The sequence below is a fragment of the Terrapene carolina genome, unplaced genomic scaffold, assembly GCF_002925995.2.
Source record: "Terrapene carolina triunguis isolate 2854851 unplaced genomic scaffold, T_m_triunguis-2.0 Scaffold84, whole genome shotgun sequence".
Taxonomy (NCBI): domain Eukaryota; kingdom Metazoa; phylum Chordata; order Testudines; family Emydidae; genus Terrapene; species Terrapene triunguis.
The window spans coordinates 22,659,824-22,678,978 of record NW_020664435.1 but is presented as its reverse complement, the minus strand read 5'-3'; the positions used below and the strand labels follow the sequence as shown (position 1 = coordinate 22,678,978).

The following is a 19,155-nucleotide window of genomic DNA, read 5'->3' as shown; positions in this document are numbered from 1 at the left end:
GAGAATTTAACTTGATCACTTAACTCCTCTCTTTGGAGGAGAGGAAAGAATAACTATAATCTGGAACAATTATTATTTTTTAAAAGTCATTAGCTACTGAAGAGCCAAATCTGAACTAAAATGTACTTTCATTTCCACAAATTCACTTTTCTTCTCTTTAAATGAACATTTGTGTTGCTCCACAAATTGGCCTTTAAGCAGAAAATTAATTAAAAATTGAGACTGTAATGATCTTGGGGTTCATTAAATAAACCACTGAATGAGAAAGAATAAAACTTTAATAAAACAAACTGGAGAGCATCTCTGGTGAACTTAGCCATGGGGTGTCCCCAGCGCCTGCCTTCAGGGCACATCTCCAAATTCCTATGTTCAGAATACTGTCCTTATGAGGGAACATCTCTAAATTATAATCTTGTACAAACATATTTCTACATCCTCCCTCTTAAAGAAAAACAAATTAACTTATGTACATATATATATATATAAACAGCTAACAACTATTTAATAACAATTCTCAACCCATGTAGTACATTTCCATAAACCCAATCTGTCAACTACCTAGAGAGGAGAGGTTACCAGCAAATCACTCTCGAGTGAGTCTTTACCACTCACTTTCCTCAAATACCCCTTCTCCATGCAGGTTAGCAAGTCTCTAAACATCCTGAAAGACTCAATCTCCCACTCTGATCTTCTCAGTATTAGCCTTTCACTGGCATCTGAGTGGCTCTCTTGTTCCTTGACAGTTTCTCCTTTGTGCCTCAATGATAAAGGATCAGTCAGATGGGAAATGCCAGAATCAAAGTGTTGGAATTTTCTGGGATTAGTTGTAAATCCCTTTGATTATATTGAAATGTGTCTCCCTGGTCTGTCTAGAGTACATTAGATCTTGGAGGCAGCTGTTCTTTAATGGTACCTCTTTGGCCCAAAGTATTAGAGGTGTGATTCCTCAGACACACTCCATCACCTGGGTTAAGAGATGGGAGATCACGGGCCCTTTTGTCAAAATAATATTTCTGCTTCCACTTCTGATTTTCATCTTCTGTATGTTTTCATTGTTATGAGATTTCAGCAAGATATCAGTGCTTGTTAAATAAGATCTGATCCTTTTTCCCCATTAACAGCAGAGCTGGAAAAAATCCATTCTCCTAGGGTGTACTTCGGTAAACAAGTTACGCTTTATACAGATCACTCCCATCGTCAAAAGTCTTTTTCATAAGGTTCTTTATTGTCTGTATAGACCTTTCCACAATTCCTTTTGATTGGGGGTAATTTGGACTTGATCTTTTGTGATGAAAAATCTCAATCTATGGCAAATTGCCTAAAATCTACATTGGAAAACTGCAGCCCATTATGCTAAAGACTTCATCTGAAATTCCATGTCTGGAGAAGTTTGCCTTCATGCTGGCGATCACTGACTTACTATTAGTATTGTGCAGTGTGCAAATTTCTGGATACAAAGAATAATAATAATCTAGGACTATTAAATAATCCTTTGATGGCCAGGTAAATAAATCAGTGCCTCATACAGCCTTGTGGAAATGGATGAGGTCTCAGTGACTCTGCCTGTTGGCATGGTTTGTATTTCAAGCAGGAAAAGCAGTTTCCTACCACATTAGCAATGCTGTGATCAATCCGCGGCCAATACAGCATATATCGTGCTCGTTGTTTGCACTTCTCTATTTGGAAATGACCCTCATGGATCTTCTGTAACATTTATTTTCGGAGGCTCATTGGAATTACAACCTTACTGCCCTTGAAAAATCACCCAATCTATCACAGTAAGTTCATGTCTGCAGTTCCAATAGTCTCTTATACTTGGACTGCAACTACTTATTTCTTCAGTTTAATTATCACTTCTTTAAGGATTCCCAACGATTCATCTTTCTCTGTTTCATCTCTTATTTGTTGCAGTTTCCTGTGAGCTAAGAGAATGGACTTTACAATTACACCTGCATAGGCTTGCATCTCAGACTCAGACTTTAAGGTCAGAAGGGACCATTATGATCTTCTAGTCTGACCTCCTGCAAAACGCAGGCCACAGAATCTCACCAACCCACTCATGTAACAAACCCCTGACCTATGTCTGAGCTATTGAAGTCCTCAACTTGTAGTTTAAAGACTTCAAGGTGCAGAGAATCCTCCAGCAAGTGACCCGTATCCCACGCTGCAGAGGAAGGCGAAAAACCCCCAGGGCCTCTGCCAATCTGCCCTGGAGGAAAATTCCTTCCCGACCCCAAATATGGCAATCAGCTAAACCCTGAGCATGTGGGCAAGACTCACCAGCCAGACATCCAGGAAAGAATTCTCTGTAGTAACTCAGATCCCACCCTCTCTAGTGTCCCATCACAGGCCATTGGGCATATTTGCCACTATTAGTCAAAGATCAATTAATTGCCAAAATTATGCTATCCCATCATACCATCCCTTCCATAAACTTATCAAGCTTAATCTTGAAGCCAGATATGTCTTTTGCCTCCACTGCTCCCCTTGGAAGGCTATTCCAGAACTTCACTCCTCTGATGGATAGAAACGATCTAATTTCAAATCTAAACTTCCTGATGGCCAGTTTATATCCATTTGTTCTTGTGTCCACATTGGTTACTGAGCCTAAATAATTCCTCTCCCTCCCTGGTATTTATCCCTCGGATATATTTATAGAGGGCAATCACATCTCCCATCAGCCCTCTTTTGGTTAGGCTAAACAAGCCACGCTCTTTGAGTCTCCTTTCATGAGACAGGGTTTCCATTCCTCGGATCATCCTAGTAGCCCTTCTCTGTACCTGTTCCAGTTTGAATTCATCCTTCTTAAACATGGGAGACCAGAACTGCACACAATATTCCAGATGAGGTCTCACCAGTGCCTTGTATAACGGTACTAACACCTCCTTATTTCTACTGGAAATACCTCGCCTGATGCATCCCAAGACCACATTACCTTTTTTCACAGCCATAACACATTGGCAGCTCATAGTCATCCTGTGATCAACCAATACTCCGAAGTCCTTGTCCTCCTCTATTACTTCCAAGTGATGTGTCCCCAGTTTATAACAAAAATTCTTGTTATTAATCCCTAAATGCATGACCTTGCACTTTTCACTATTAAATTTCATCCTATTACTCCAGTTTACAAGGTCATCCAAATCTTCCTGTAGGATATCCTGGTCTCTCTCTGTATTGGCAATAACTCCCAGCTTCGTGTCATCCGCAAACTTTATTAGCACACTCCCACTTTTTGTGCCAAGGTCAGTAATAAAAAGATTAAATAAGATTGGTCCCAAAATCGATCCCTGAGGAACTCCATTAGTAACCTCCTTGCAGCCAACAATTCTCCTTTCAGTACGACCCGTTGTAGTTTCCCCTTTAACCAGTTCCTTATCCTGACTGGCTGTCTAAAGTTTTGCCTGGTTTCATGGGAGCCACTGCTCTGGAAAATGCATCTGCAGTGAACATGAATTTACTGGGCAAGTAGGGCACAGCCAAATAATACTTTTGCAGCTTTATCATCATGCTTTGAATCCTTAAGGTACAGTCATTTAGAAGTTTACTAAATAATGCTATCAGGGGCTTGTGGTTCATTTCAACTTCCACTGGCTGTCCATAAATACACTGATTACATTTCTCACAGGCAAACAATATTCCTAAAAGCTTCTTTTCTATCTGAGTGTATCTGGTTTCTGCCTCAGTCAATAATTTGGATGTTTATGCCACTGGTTACCAACAATCCTCACGCTTCTGTAAAATCACTGCACCTAACCGAGACTGTGAAGCATCTGCTGAGATTTTAACAGGCCTTCTGGGTGCATAGAACTTGAACACAGTTTCTTGCATCAGTTGTTGTTTTAAATCTTCCCATGATTCCTCCTGTTCTGCACCCCAATACCCAGAGCCGGCTCTAACTTTTTTGCCCCCCTCAGAAAAAAAAAAAAGTGCGCCACCCCGCCGTAACACCCCCCTCCCCGAGCGCCATGCCACCGAAACCCCTGCCCCGCCCAGCACCGCGCCGCCCCACCCAAACCCCTGACCCCCCCAGTGCCGCACCGCCGAAACCCCCGCCCGCCCCGAGCACCGCCCCACCCAAACCCCCGCCCCCCCCGAGCACCGCACCGGGCCGCCCAAACCCCCACCCCCGAGCACCACGCCGCCCAAGCCCCGAGCGCCGCACCGGGCCGCCCAAACCCCCGCCCCCCGAGCGCCGTGCCAGCCCCCGACCCCCCAGTGCAGCGCCGCTGAAACAAAACCAAAAAACCCCAAGCGCCCCCTGCCACCCCAAGATTGGCCGCCCCTTCCAAGGTGCCACCCCAAGCATGTACTTGGTCGGCTGGTGCCTGGAGCCGGCCCTGCCAATACCATTCATTTTTATTCTCTAGCAGTTTTCTCAAAGCCGCTGCTTTGGTAGATAGATTAGAGATGAGTAAGGCTATGCGTTTGTCACTGAGGTCACAGAAGTCACAGATTGCATGACTTCTGCAGCAGCTGGCCTGAAGCCATCTGAGCAGCTCGGGCAGCCCCTGGACCAGCCGCACCGGCCGCTCCTGGGACAGTCTCGGGCCACTGCGCCCTCCTCCCCCAGCAGCAGCTGGAGTCTGGGTGTGCAAGGTGGCTCAGGACTGGGCGTTGGGGCACGGAAGGGGGTTAGCGCTCTGGGCGGCACTTACCTTGGGGGGCTTCCTAGAAGCAGTGACATGTTATAGACTCAGACTTTAAGGTCAGAAGGGACCATTATGATTGTCTAGTTTGACCTCCTGCACAACGCAGGCCACAGAATCTCACCCACCCACTCCTGTAATAAACCCCTAACCTATGTGTGAGCTATTGAAGTCCTCAACTTGTGGTTTAAAGACTTCAAGGTGCAGAGAATCCTCCAGCAAGTGACCTGTGCCCCACACTGCAGAGGAAGGCGAAAAACCCCCAGGGCCTCTGCCAATCTGCCCTGGAGGAAAATTCCTTCCCAACCCCAAATATGGCAATCAGCTAAACGCTGAGCATGTGGGCAAGACTCACCAGCCAGACACCCAGGAAAGAATTCTCTGTAGTAACTCAGATCCCACCTCATCTGTCCCTCCCTCAGCTCCACACGCTGCCTCTGCCCGCAGGCACCGCCTCTTCAGCTTCCATTAGCCATGGTTCCCAGTCAGTGCGCTGCCTCTGCCCCAAGCGCCAGCTCCGCAGTCCCTTATGAGTGGGAGCTGCGGAGCTGGCGCTTGGGGCAGAGGCAGTGCACAGAGCCATCTGGCCGCGCCTCCACCTAGGGGGGTCTGCGTCTCCGCCTGGGGGGAGCCACGAGGAGCCAGATAGGAGGCCTGCCAGTCCCGCCAACACCCTCCCCCAGAGCACCTGCAGCACCCCCTGGGCCACATCAACCCCCAGAACATCCATGTCATCCCCTGGGCTGTTCTTCCCCTCCCCCCAAAGATTTAGTGTGGGGTGTATAGTATAAGTCATGGACTGGTCACATGCCGTGAATTTTTGTTTACTGCCCATGACCTGTCCATGACTTTTACTAAAAATCCCCATGACTAAAACATAGCCTTAGGTATGAGTTTTCCAAGATAATTAACTATTCCCAGGAACTGCTGGACAGTTTTCTTTGACTGGGGACATGGCACCATTTCAATGGCTAAAATCTTCCTCTTGTCAGGTTTTACACCTTCTCTGGAAATAATGTCCCCAACAAAAGTCAGTTCTGTAATCCCTAAAACACATTTCTCCCTATTTAGTTTGAGGTTTGTAGCTCTAGTTATATCCCGGACTTCCCAAAGTCTACGATCATGCTCCTTTTTCGTTGAGCCCCAGATAATGGCGTCATCCCTTGAGTTGTCAACACCATTAATACGTTCATAGATCATATGTATGGTTTTGTGGTACACTTCTGGTACTAAAGCTATGCCAAAGGATAAGTGTAAGAATCTGCATCTTCCAAACGGGATATTAAATGTACATAGCTTTGAGCTTTGATCAGTTAATTTTAGCTGCTAAAAACGTGAGGATGCATCCAAATTACTGAAATATTGAGCATTTGCAATTTGAGCCATAATTTCTTCTCTGGTTGGTAGTTTGAAATGTTCTTTTTTATACCTCCCCTTCACTGGTATATTTGTTCCAAAATAACCAGTTCTTTTATTTTTGTAGGTTTCAGTTTCGGTCTTATTTTCAGGCTCTCATAATCTTGTTCAGACAGAATATTAAGCTGAGCTCCTGTGTCCAGTTTCAGTGGAATAATTGTTCCATTCACAGTCATAGGCAGTATCCAGTCCCTCCCATCAGTCTTGCTAGATCCCAGTATGTCTATGAAAAACTCCTCAACCAGATTGTCTTTAACTGAATAGACTTGACTTTTCTGCATTTGGGATCTGCAGCATTTAGCAAAATGATTATTTTCCCCACATTTATGCCAGAATGTCCCAAAGGCAACACACTGTCTGGGGCCATGCTGTGATCCACACCTTCCATATAACCATCTGTACCCTGTCTTCCCCCAGCAGTGCTTTTCATAGCAAGTGGTTCCACTCTTTGATTTGACCTATTCTGACTATATTCTTTTGTTCTCAGTGAATTCAGCTCATTGGCTTGTGCTTTCACAGTTTCTGCTGCCCTGCATATTTGGAGAGCTTTTTCTAAAATTAAGTCTCCTTCATGACTCTCTCTTAACACATTTCCTTTAAAACCACAAATGATTCTATCTTTGACCAGAGACTCGATCAGCTCACCAAAGTCCCAGGTTTTACTGAGTTTCCTTAATTCTGCGACATATTGCTCTATGGTGTCATTAGTTTTTTGCATGCATGTAAAAAATGTGTCTCTCAAAGGTTTCATTCCTTTTTGGCATGCAATATTCCTCAAATGTAGTCAGTATTTTACTTAACTTCATGCTTTCACCTTCTTCAAACTGAAAGTTGTTATAAACATCCAATGCTTCCTCCCCAACAACATGCAAAAAGACTAATGATTTCACTTAATCATTTTTCTCCTCTGCCCCTATGGCTGCTAAATACAATTCAGATCTCTGTCTGAATTTTTTCCAGTTTTCTGCAACATTGCCTGACAATTGTAGACTGGATAGAGGTTGCAACACATCCATTTGTGGCTTTTTTTTCACCTTCTTAAGCTAATCAAGTTACTATTGCGCTCACCAAAGACATTCAAAAGCCTCTGTGCCTAGCACTCCATATGATTCTCTGGTGCCTTTTTGTCTCTGCTTTCCATTGCAAACACAGGCGCTAATTTCAAAATGACTGCAGTTTCCTTCTCAATCAGCACTTCTGACACCATGTAATAATCTTGGGGTTCATTAAATAAGGAACCAGTGAATGAGAAAGGAATAAAACTTTATTAAAACAAACTGGAGAGCATCTCTGGCAAACTGTTCTACACAGCCATGCGGTGTGCCCCGAAGGCTGGGCCAGATGTCCAATTAGGCACAGTAGGCACATGTCTAGGGGCACCAACAATCTAGGGCGCCTAAAAGTTGGTTAAGAGTTTAATTTTTCACGGAAAACACAAAGGTCAACTGTAGGCAGGGGAGATGCTAAAGATGCTGTGCCTAGTGGCATGTAAGGTGTGAATCCAGCCCCGCCTGAAGGTGGCGGTTGGGAACATCTCCAAATTCCTATGTTCATTATACTGTCCCTTATGAGGGAGCATCTCTAAATTATAATCTTCTACAAACATCTCTCTACATAGACCAGGAGGAGGAAAGATCTTAAACTGGAAATAAAGTGTTGTCTCCACATTGGGAATTTCTGTAGCTACTCTTAGGCCTGGTCTACACTAGGCTTTTATGTCGAATTTAGCGCCGTTATATCGAATTAACCCTGCACCCGTCCACACCACGAAGCCATTTAGTTCGACATAGAGCCCTCCTTAAATCGATTTCTGTAATCCTCCACAACGAGAGGAGTAGCGCTAAATTCGAAATGGCCATATCGAATTAGGCTAGGTGTGGATGGAAATCGACGGTAATAGCTCCGGGAGCTATCCCACAGTGCACCACTCTGTTGACGCTCTGGACAGCAGTCCGAGCTCGGATGCTCTGACCAGCCACACCCCGGGAAAATTTGAATTCCTTTTCCTGTCTGGGCAGTTTGAAGCGCAGTTTCTGTTTGGACACCGTGGCGAGCTCAGCAGCAGTGGCAGCAGTGGCAACGATGCAGAGCTCTCCAGCAGAGATGGCCGTGCAATCCAATAGAAAGAGGGCCCCAGCATGGACGGATCGGGAAGTCTTGGATCTCATCGCTGTGTGGGGAGATGAGTCCGTGCTTTCCGAGCTGCGCTCCAAAAGACGGAATGCAAAGATCTATGAGAAGATCTCTAAAGCCATGGCAGAGAGAGGCTACAGCCGGGATGCAACGCAGTGCCGCGTGAAAATCAAGGAGCTGAGACAAGGCTACCAGAAGACCAAAGAGGCAAACGGACGCTCCGGATCCCAGCCCCACACATCCCGTTTCTACGAGGCACTGCATTCCATCCTAGGTGCGGCCGCCACCACTACCCCACCCCTGACCGTGGACTCTGAGGATGGGATATTGTCCGCGGCCGGTTCCTCAGCGGACGGGGAAGAGGAGGAAGGAGATGAGGAGGACGAGGCAGTAGACAGCGCTTACAACGCTGATTTGCCCGACAGCCAGGAGCTCTTCATCACCCTGACAGAGATCCCCTACCAACCCTCCCCAGCCGTTACCCCAGACACAGATTCAGGGGAAGGATCAAGCAGTAAGTGTTTTAAATATCCAAACATTTATTTACAACATAACTGGCATATTTAAAATATTAACAGTAGCTAAAGTGCTTTAAAACATGTAAACATTTATTTGCAACAAAACAGGAAGATTGAAAATATTAACAGTGGGTAAAGTGCTTAAAAACATGTAAACAGGAAAGTCAAACAAAAGGGGAATCAGTGCAAAGTGTATCATGATTACTCCGTCTTTGGGCGCCTCAATATATAGTCCGAACCATTTTAAAAAAATCTCACAATGTCCGCTTCATGATTATAGTGCCCAAAACCCTGCAGTCATTTGTCCCTCCAAGGGCACCTAAGCCAAGAACTGGTCAATGTAACCGGGGATCGAGGCGACATCCTCCGGGGAGAACTCCTCATACACCTCCTGCAGGTGTTTTTCAAGCCTCATCAGCAGGTTCCTGGGCAGGGACAGCTTATTAGGCCCCCCGTGGTAGGACACGTTTCCCTGCCACAACGCCAGCAGGTACTCCGGGATCATGGCTTTGCACAGCAGTGCAGCAAATGGCCCCGGTTTCTGCAGGCTGTCCCGGAGCATCTTCTCCTTCTGGCTCTCGGAGACCTTCAGGAGGGTGATGTCTGGCATGACTCCCTGCTGTGAATTAGGTAGGGGAAAGTTAGTATTGGGACTGCTTGCCCGTCCCTTTACAGAACTGCAACCGCCGGTTTACAGCCACGCGGTTTACAGCCGCGAGGGGCTGGGACAGGGCCAGAGTTCATGCTTGCAGGATTGCTGCCAGCAGAGACTCGCATTGCTTTCTATGTGAAAGGAGGCCAGTGCCACTCTTAAAGTTTTAAGCGGCCACAAGTCTACGGCTTACCATGTTTGCCATCTAGACAAAGTCCGGTGTCCTGCCCTGCTCCTCAGCTCGCCACAGCAAGACCGCAGGCACTGTAGGCGAGGGCCGAAAATTCGACCTTGTCCTCAGTGCGCGTGTGATAGGTGCTCTGCATGGTCTTGTTCACAGAGAAAGACTATGTTCTCTGTTCACAGATACATTGCTCTGTCTCAGGAATTCACTCCCTTTTTCCAATTCCCACAGCCACATCTGCCCAGAGGCTAGCGCACATTAGGAGGAGGAAGAAGAGGACACGGGAAGACATGTTTGCTGAACTAATGGAATGCTCCCGAGCACAGGCAGCCCAGCAGACACAGTGGAGGGAGAACTTGTCCCAAATGCACCGGGCAAACATGGAACGGGAGGAGAGGTGGCGACAGGAGGACAGGCAGGCTACTCAAACGCTGCTTGGACTAATGAGGGAGCAAACGGACACGCTCCGCCGCCTTGTGGATGTTCTGCAGGACCGGAGGCAGGAGGAGAGAGCCCCGCTGCAGTCTCTCTGTAACTGCCCTGCCCCGCCACCAAGTCCCATACACCCCTCACCCAAAGTCCAAACACGGAGGGGTGGAAGGGGCCGGGAAAAATTTCACTCCACCCCTGCGGACTGCTCTACCACTAGAAGGCTCTCATTCCCCAAAATTTGAAAAGTCCTTTCCTACCCGCCTCACACAAGACCCCGTTCAAGTTTCACCCCCCCGTTCCATGTGCGGTTGTTAATAAAGAATACGTTTCTGTTCATTTCTGTTTCCATCCTCTTCTTTTGGAGGGGAGTCTGTCTGAAGGGGGGGGAAGGGCCTTGGTCATTGGACAGGACAGTCACCTTTAGCAGGGGGCAGGTGCAGCAGCAGGGCACATATACAGTGCAGTGACTAGTTATCCTGGTCAGTCTGGGAGGTGGTTTTCATGTTCTGTGTGGTGGGGGCGGTGGTGTTGCTCTGTGACTTGGTGGCGGGGGAGGGCAGTTACAGATCTTATGCAGCGGTCCTTACCCTGGATCACAGAGCCGCGCAGCAGGGGATCTGTAACCCTCCTCCCCCTGCAAGACAGTCACATAGCCGACACATACACGCAGTCCCGGCCAGGAGGGCTGGCAGGCTCCGTTGAAACTACCAGTCCACCACCGCGGAGCCTGTCATTCCTGGAGTTTAGAAGCATCATTTGCATCACAACCCTAAACCCGCCCCCCGCCACAGTCTGCGTCCCAGGTTTAAAACATTCCCGCGAAAACAGTAATAAAGACAACGGTGTCCATGAACAAAACAGAACAGATTTTATTTTTTGGGAAGGGGGTGAAGGGGGTATGTAAGTGGAGAGGATAGTCGACGGCAACTGGGTAAAGAAACGGGGGCAGGTTCAGCTTCTCTGTAAACAAACTTAATAGTCACTGGTTGCCCTGCTCACTCAGGAACCTAGCTTTCAAAGCCTCCCGGATGCACAGCGCGTCCCGCTGGGCTCTTCTAATCGCCCGGCTGTCTGGCTGGGCGTAATCAGCAGCCAGGCTATTTGCCTCAACCTCCCACCCCGCCATAAAGGTCTCCCCCTTGCTCTCACACAGATTGTGGAGCACACAGCAAGCTGCAATAACGATGGGGATATTGGTTTCGCTGAGATCACAGCGAGTGAGTAAGCTTCTCCATCTCCCCTTGAGACGGCCAAAAGCACACTCCACTACCATTCTGCACTTGCTCAGCCGGTAGTTGAAGAGTTCTTTTTCTGTGTCCAGGGCGCCAGTATAGGGCTTCATGAGCCAGGGCATTAGCGGGTAGGCTGGGTCCCCGAGGATCACTGTAGGCATCTCCACATCCCCAACAGTTATCTTGTGGTCCGGGAAGTAAATACCTTCCTGCAGCCGTCTAAACAGACCAGAGTTCCTGAACACGCGAGCGTCATGAACCTTGCCCGGCCATCCGACGTAGATGTTTGTAAACCGTCCCCGATGGTCCACCAGTGCTTGCAGCACCATTGAAAAGTAGCCCTTTCTATTGATGTACTGGCTGGCCTGGTGGCCCGGTCCCAGGATAGGGATGTGAGTCCCATCTATAGCCCCACCGCAGTTTGGGAATCCCATCGCAGCGAAGCCATCTATGATGGCCTGCGCGTTTCCCAGGGTCACTACCTTTGACAGCAGTACCTTGACGATTGCCTTGGCTACTTGCATGACAACAACCCCCACGGTAGATTTGCCCACGCCAAAGTGGTTCGCGACTGACCGGTAGCTGTCCGGCGTTGCAAGCTTCCAGAGGGCTATGGCCACTCGCTTCTGGACAGTCAGGGCTGCTCGCATGCGGGTGTCCTTGCGCTTCAGGGCAGGGGACAGCAACTCACAAAGTTCCAGGAAAGTCCCCTTCCGCATGCGAAAGTTTCGCAGCCACTGGGATTCATCCCAGACCTGAAGCACTATGCGGTCCCACCAGTCCGTGCTTGTTTCCCGGGCCCAGAATCGCCGTTCAACAAAATCCACATGCCCCATTGCAAACGTGATGTCCTCGGCGCTGGGTGTCGTGGTTTCTGACAGCTCTGTGCTACTCTCCGACTTCAGGCCCTCACTCCGCTGCCGTAGCCTCCTCGCCTGATTTCTCTGCATCTGCCTCTGGGAAAGGTGTATGATAAGGTGCGAGGCGTTGAGAACGGCCACAACTGCAGCGATGGTCGCAGCGGGATCCATGATCGCAGTGCTGTGGCGTCCGCGCTGTCACTGATCAAAAAGTGCGCGAACTGATTTCCCGCCGGCGCTTTCAGGGAGGGAGGCAGGGCGGTAGTGACTGACGGATGACGACAGTTACCCAAAAGCACCCTCGCCACAATTTTTTACCCAGAAGCCATTGGGGGCTCGACCCAGAATTCCACTGGGCAGCGGGGACTGCGGGAACTGTGGGATAGCTGCCCACAGTGCACTGCTTCCAATGTCGACGCTTTCCCTGGTAGTGTGGACTGACAAAGTCGAATTACTGTCCTTAGTGTAGACACACACGTTCGACTTTCTAATATCGATTGCACATATTCGATTTAACTAAAATCGAACTACTCTCGTAGTGTAGACATACCCTTAGTCTATTTCTTTTTGTAGTGAGGAAAGGATGAGCTCAAAACTGTGAAAGTCTCTGGCCCTGCATGACATCATCCAATAAAAATGTTTCAATAGATAGCACAGAAAGCATTTTTTAAATCTTATACCACATTCCCACCTCTATACTGCAATGACGGCAAGCCCCAATGTACTACTTAGGTAGGTCCTATCCACAGTTGGATTCCAAGGACATGACCACTATAATCATATTTAAACATAGTAGTTGGGAGATGTACATTTATTGCCAACTTCTGGGTAGCACTTTAAGTAACATTTCTTGTGACTGTGAGCAAATGAGGAGGAATCTGGGTGAATACTCTCCTTTACCCTCAATCCACACTAATCAGAAACTGAGAAAGTCCCTAAGACTCAGTCCTTGAGGAAGCAGGGCCTTTGATTTAGGGAATACATTCACTGGGCTATCAGTCCTCACCTCTAACAAAGCTAGGATCAAGCTATAAACTAGATCTGGGTGAAATTTTTCATTCAAAACTTTTTCTCAGTGAGAAAGGCTGTTCAGGTCAACTGAAATAGTCTGCAAATTCGTGTCAATTTCACCAAATTGTTTAGGTTTAAAAAAAACAATCAAAATGTTTTGTTTCAACAGTTTTGAAATGAAATGTTTTGATTTTTTCAATTTGTCAAAATTTCTTTCAATTATATTTAAAAAAAATTGATATTGAAATGAAATGTTGAAGTGCTTAAAAAGGTTTCTTTCAATCTCCTGGTGCATGTAATATACTACCAAATATCTCAAAGGGTTTGGTGTACCATGCCAGTCACGCCAACACACTGCAGTTAAAATAATCTAAAGCATGATTTTATAGTATTGTTCCCCGTCCAAAAAAAAATATATATATATATCCTGTTCACACTGTTTTGTTGAAGCATTAGCCTGATCTCAGTGAGGATTGGTAAAAGGGTCTGACTGTCCTAACAATCACTAAGGGCTTGATCCAAAATCCATTGACCTCAATGGGCTTTGAATCAGGCCCAAAATGAGAACTATACACATCAGCACTAACTGAAATAAAAACTGTAAATGTTATCTTTCTCAATTACAAACTACTATAACTGTTAAGAGTTTTCTGAAAAGTTAAAATTATACATAACATAATGTAGTTAAGATTTTAGAAAATTAAGCTTATATATCAAATTAAATGCAAGAAACAGCAAATGCTAATCCAATGTGATAGTCTGTGGCTGGCAAATGAATCACTGATATATTTTATAATTTTCATACATAGCATCTCATAAAAATATGTTATTCATAAAAATGTTTAACATGTTGTTTGAAAAAAACGATGGAGCTTGTTTAACCCTTTCTCAGTTCCTATGGAGATATTACAGTATCCAATAAGTGTTTTCATTTCATATTACAAATATTATTGTGGATCTAAAAGTAGGGTGACCAGATAGCAACTGTGAAAAAACGGGACAGGGGGTGGGGGGGGTAATAGGCGCCTATATAAGAAAAAGTCCCAAAAAACGGGACTGTCCCTTTAAAAACGGGACATCTGGTCACCCTATCTAAAAGGGTGTAGCTCTGGCACTATTAATTTGACACTTGTGCTGACTGATTTCCTAACAGTCTCACTGTGACAGTCAGCATAGTTCTAACTATATATCATGGAAATAAAAGCATATAATATGCCAATAAAAGCATTTAATATACTTATTGTATCATTCCTTATTACTGTTACAATATTACATCTGCCAGCTCATCTAGATTGTCAAAATGTTTGTGTGTTCCTATTCTTATTCCTTCAGTAACTGCTAAATCCATATGCCCAAACATACACCTTGTTTAAAGCTCTGTTCTTTTACAATTTTTATCCTTCTGAGAGTGGTATTTGGTATAAGACTCAGATTTAGGGTACACTGGAAACATATCCTGTAATCCAATTCTGTCATAAATATTTATATCTCCGTCTCTTTTCTCAACATTAGTTTTACTAGTCTCAGTAGTTGGATTCTGAGTGAAATGGTTCAAACCCAGCCAAAGTTGTGAGATACTGTGAAAAAAGTTGCACCTGATGTCTAAGTAGTGTTTCTTATAAAGCTATACATTTTAAATTAAGAAGTCTTGAGCACACTTTGAAAAATGTTCTTACCAATGTCATCATCCAGTGAAAACACTTTCACCTGGTTAGAGTTTCAAACCAAGGATTATATCTGGCAGACCCAATACTCTCTTGAATAAATTATCTTTACTATGTGAGAACTTTTATTACGGACACAAAGCAGTTGGGAAGACATAACATCCTTTTGTTCCAAACAACCTTATACTGGGTAAAATAATTTACTTTATAAAATCCTAGTCCTCCCACTAACGCATGCAAACAGATCCCACTGAAAACAACAGGAGTCACACACATTCCTATTTTCAACACTTTCAAATCCCTACTGTATCTTCATGTGTCTCAACACTGGAAACCATCCTCCTGGTAAAGAGCTGGATACGCTCCTTAAAATCCATCAATATTTCTCTGCATCCACCAGCGGCAAATGCAATAGTACAAGCCAAGATGCTTGTGTCACTGATGGCTGAGCACGCTCTCTTTACACCACTTCCAAATCCTACATGCCTGTGAAGTGAAACAGTAAACTTAACACCACATGGCAGGCAAATTGGCTTCCAGATAGTCTACAATCCTTTTGGCAGAGGTGTTTCATATCCCGTCCATGAATACTTAGTATAGGTAGATCTTCCCAAACTGAAAACCCTATATATTCATAAAAAACTTTTTAAGCCATCTATGCTAAAAATATAATTTACTTAGAAACCAAATCTTTGGGGACAAAGTCTAATTCAAGCTAAAAAATAAATACAATTTAATCACCACAGAATACAAATTTAACATGCCAACATACAGCCTCAGGACAATCTTTTGTATTACATTTCAATTTGAAGTAGACTTAATGTTGAATTAATATAGTGAAATTACATAGAATATTTCAAACAATAAGTACTTACATTCTGCATATTTCTGAAGCTGAGAAAATTCTGAAGGACTGAGGTTAACCCACTTCTCCCGGTTCATCATAATGGTGATAAGGCTCCTTATTAAATATCAGAAAAATATGCCATTTGACCCACGTGTTAATCGCTTGCAAACTCCACGTAGTTTGGTAGTTTCAATTCACAGTGCTTAGAGAGTTTATGAGACATAGAATCAGTCTATATAAAATGTTTGATGGTATAAACTGTTTTGAATATGTGGCTTCAACGACGAATTACAGCACTGTTAAAAGAAGAGGGGAAAATAATTAAAATATACATACCAAGTACAAAATTGGTACAACTTTTACTAATAATGATGAGATTAATTGTTCAAATATACTATTCTAAAATTATTACTAGTTCTATTTGTATTTCCAAATCTCATTTTTCACTAGCTATGTAAATGATAATTAATTTTAAACATTATTATTATTATTATAATTGGTGTTTTAATCTTTTTATGCCGTCTCTAAAAAACAATTGTTAGCATAAACATAGTTACACTACCATGGTTCAATTCAGGCAACAGGATAAAACTAGTGCCCAGTCTCAATCCAACTTTATGCAGTTTTTATCTCCATCAGACGGGATGTCATGCTTACTAATGGGGGGGATCACTAACAGTACTATTCTTTACACTAGATGGGTAACAGTAGTATTACTTGGAAGAGTCGGGCTAAGGTAATGATGAAGATGGAATTCAGACAGGAGATTACCACTCTTTCCCTGTCATCATGTCAAAGAAGAAGAAGTCAGAGGCTACAGAGAAGGAAGAGGAAAATGAAAGGAAGGACAACAGGAGAGGTTGGTGCACTAGAAAAGAAAGACAAAAAAACCTGTCTAACAACAGACAGCACCTCTTTTCAGTCTCAGATTTGATTACTGTATCTGGATAAACCAATTGAGAAATCAAGAAGAGAAATGAACAATAGAGTAGGTCTAATTCACCTAATGTAAGATAATTATTTTAAAAGTAAGGGTCATTCCCAAATTAAGTTATTTTTAGGCATTGGTGCAACACCATATCACCTTGAAAAATTCTGAATCCTGAATTACACTGCAGAATGTCTGATCACACTTAGGGCTTGTCTACACTACAAAGTTAAGTCGACATAAGGCAGCTTACATCGATCTAACTATGGAGGTGTGCACACTACAATGTTCCTCTCACCACTAACTTGCCTGATACACTGACCTAATAAAACCATCTCAATGAGAGGTGTAGAGCTTAGGGTGACATAGTTAGAGCGACACAGTGTCAGTGTAGACACTGCATTGCTTATGTCACCTTAAGTGGCCTTCAGGAGGTATCCCACAATGCCCACTGAGACTGCTCTGATCACCGTTTTGAACGCCACTGCCCTGCAGCCAGCTACACAGGTAGGCACCCCTCTCTTTTAAAGCCCCAGGAAGTTTTAAATTGCTCTTCGTGTTTGCTCAGTGTGAAGAGCTCACATGGCATGCTCAGCTGGGCAGTAGCTGGCTCCATGCAACAAACACGCTCTTGCCTGGAGTAGCTGGGTGGTGGTGGTGGATCTGCTGAGTCTGTGGGGAGAGGATGCTTTGCAGGCAAAGCTCCACTCCAGCTGCAGGAACTTGTTTGGGGCATGGAAGAGAAGGACTACAATAGGGACAGGCAGCAGTGCCATGTAAAAAACAAAAAACAAACAAAAACCAAGAGCTGCAGCAGGCATAGCAGAAGGCAAGGGAGGCAAATAGTCACTCCAGTGTTGAGCTGCAGACAAGCTGCTTCTACAAGGAGGGGACTGGGGTCAGGATGGTGGTATGGGGCAGGGGGAATGGGGAGGAGCAGTCAGGGTAGGGGTCAGGATGCTTAGCTTCAGGCTGTGCAAAAAGAACAAAGAATGTAGGCCATGCTTACCGAATCGAGATGCTATCCTGAGATGCAGTGACCAAAAAAACTTGGGGGGGGGGGTCATGGTGGATAATAGCTGAATATGAGCACCCAGAGCAACACTGGGGCAAAAAGGTTAATGTGATCCTGAGATGTATTAACTGGGCAATCTTGGCCAGGAATAGAGAGAGAAAATTTAGGCTTGAAATGATTCACTTTAAATCGATAGCTGTCGGTAAATGTCAATTTCAGCTAACACACTGAAATCGACAAAAGCAATATCCATCAGTGGCAGCTGGTGGAAATGTAGCCTCCTCTCACACCTGGCTTCTGCCGGGATTGCACTCCCCCAACCTTGTAGCAGAGCAAGGAGCCCTCTGCAGCCTTGCAGGGCTATGACAGCGGAGCTTCAGAGGACTCTTTGCATGACCATGGGGCTGGTGACACTGGATCCATGCAGATGCAAGGAAGACTGCGGTCTTCCTAAGGCAGAGCAGAGACTGCTGGACCAGGACAGAGCGGAGGACGAGCCCCCAGCCCTAGGGAGCTAAATGGCCCATGACAAGACAGTGACTAATCAGGGATCTTAACTAATTGCTCTGTCCCTGTGCAACTGGAATGACTTTGTAGTTGAACATTGTATGAAGGGGGAATCATCGTGTGCCCAGTCCATGTATGGGGGTACCCTTCACATACATACATATCCCACCTCACATGTGCAAGAGGGGGCTCTACCATCTCTGAGACAGCATGCCATTCTCCCCAAACCCCTTGAAAGGCTCTCCACTGATCTGGAGACTAACAAGAGAGAAGAGGACAAGAACTTAGCAAGCAGGGGGAGCAGTGGGTAGACCAGGTGTGGGGCCTGGGGGGAATGCACTTGGTGCCTGTCCTGGGGCCAGCAGAGTTTTCAAGGAAAAGCTTTTAGACTTTGGGGCTATATCTTTTCTACAAAGCCCTCTCTGATCTGTTTTAAGGAGAGGGTCCCTGAGGCAGCTAGGACCAATGAAACCAATTTGCATGGGTTGAGCGATGCTGGGGAGGCAATACAGAGGTGCAAGGTCCTTATAAGGGTGGCCCTGCCCTCCTGCTGATTCCTAACTTGGGGTCAGGTCTTACAGATTATCACATTGTGCAGCAGAATAACATGGAGGAACCTCATGGAGATTTCCTCTCTCAGTCCTCTCACATGGGTTTCACTGCAGAAGAAGCAATCCAGCCCTATATAAGGAAAGGTAGCATTCCTGCTGCTCTGTTACTCTGTTTTCATTGTTAAGTTTTTTACAGTGGAGTCTTCCGTTATATATAGATGATGTCGCTATAAAAATCCTGTGTACCATAGATTATACAGATAGTGGAAACATGCCAAATATTCACTGATGCACACTTATCCTCAGTTGTATAAGTCAGATCAGATATCATAAACATTTCCTTTCAATAAGAAACATATTTCATACAAATGGGTTGGGTTTCAATAATGTAAATTAAATATTTAATTTACATTTACATTAGCTTTCTTGATGAAGTTTCAACCAAAATACATTGTTTTCATCTTGTTTTAATGTTGTTCCCCGAGGTATCTTATAGAAGTCATGCAATGAGAGAAATCTATCCTAGTTTACCAAGTGGCAAGCCATTACAGTGACAGCA

The 19,155-nt window shown here is 45.0% G+C and overlaps 1 protein-coding gene across 4 annotated transcripts in view; it reads right to left on the bottom strand.

Moving 5' to 3' along the window:
- Window positions 1-15,693, bottom strand: part of DGKB (diacylglycerol kinase beta) — a 463,387-nt gene extending 447,694 nt beyond the window's left edge. For all 4 annotated transcript variants that reach the window (XM_024209048.1, XM_024209050.1, XM_024209049.1 and 1 more), the window contains exon 1: window positions 15,624-15,693. In XM_024209048.1, the coding sequence (XP_024064816.1) occupies window positions 15,624-15,693 (70 nt within the window). The remainder of the gene's footprint in view (window positions 1-15,623) is intronic.
- Window positions 15,694-19,155: the final 3,462 nt, after the last annotated feature.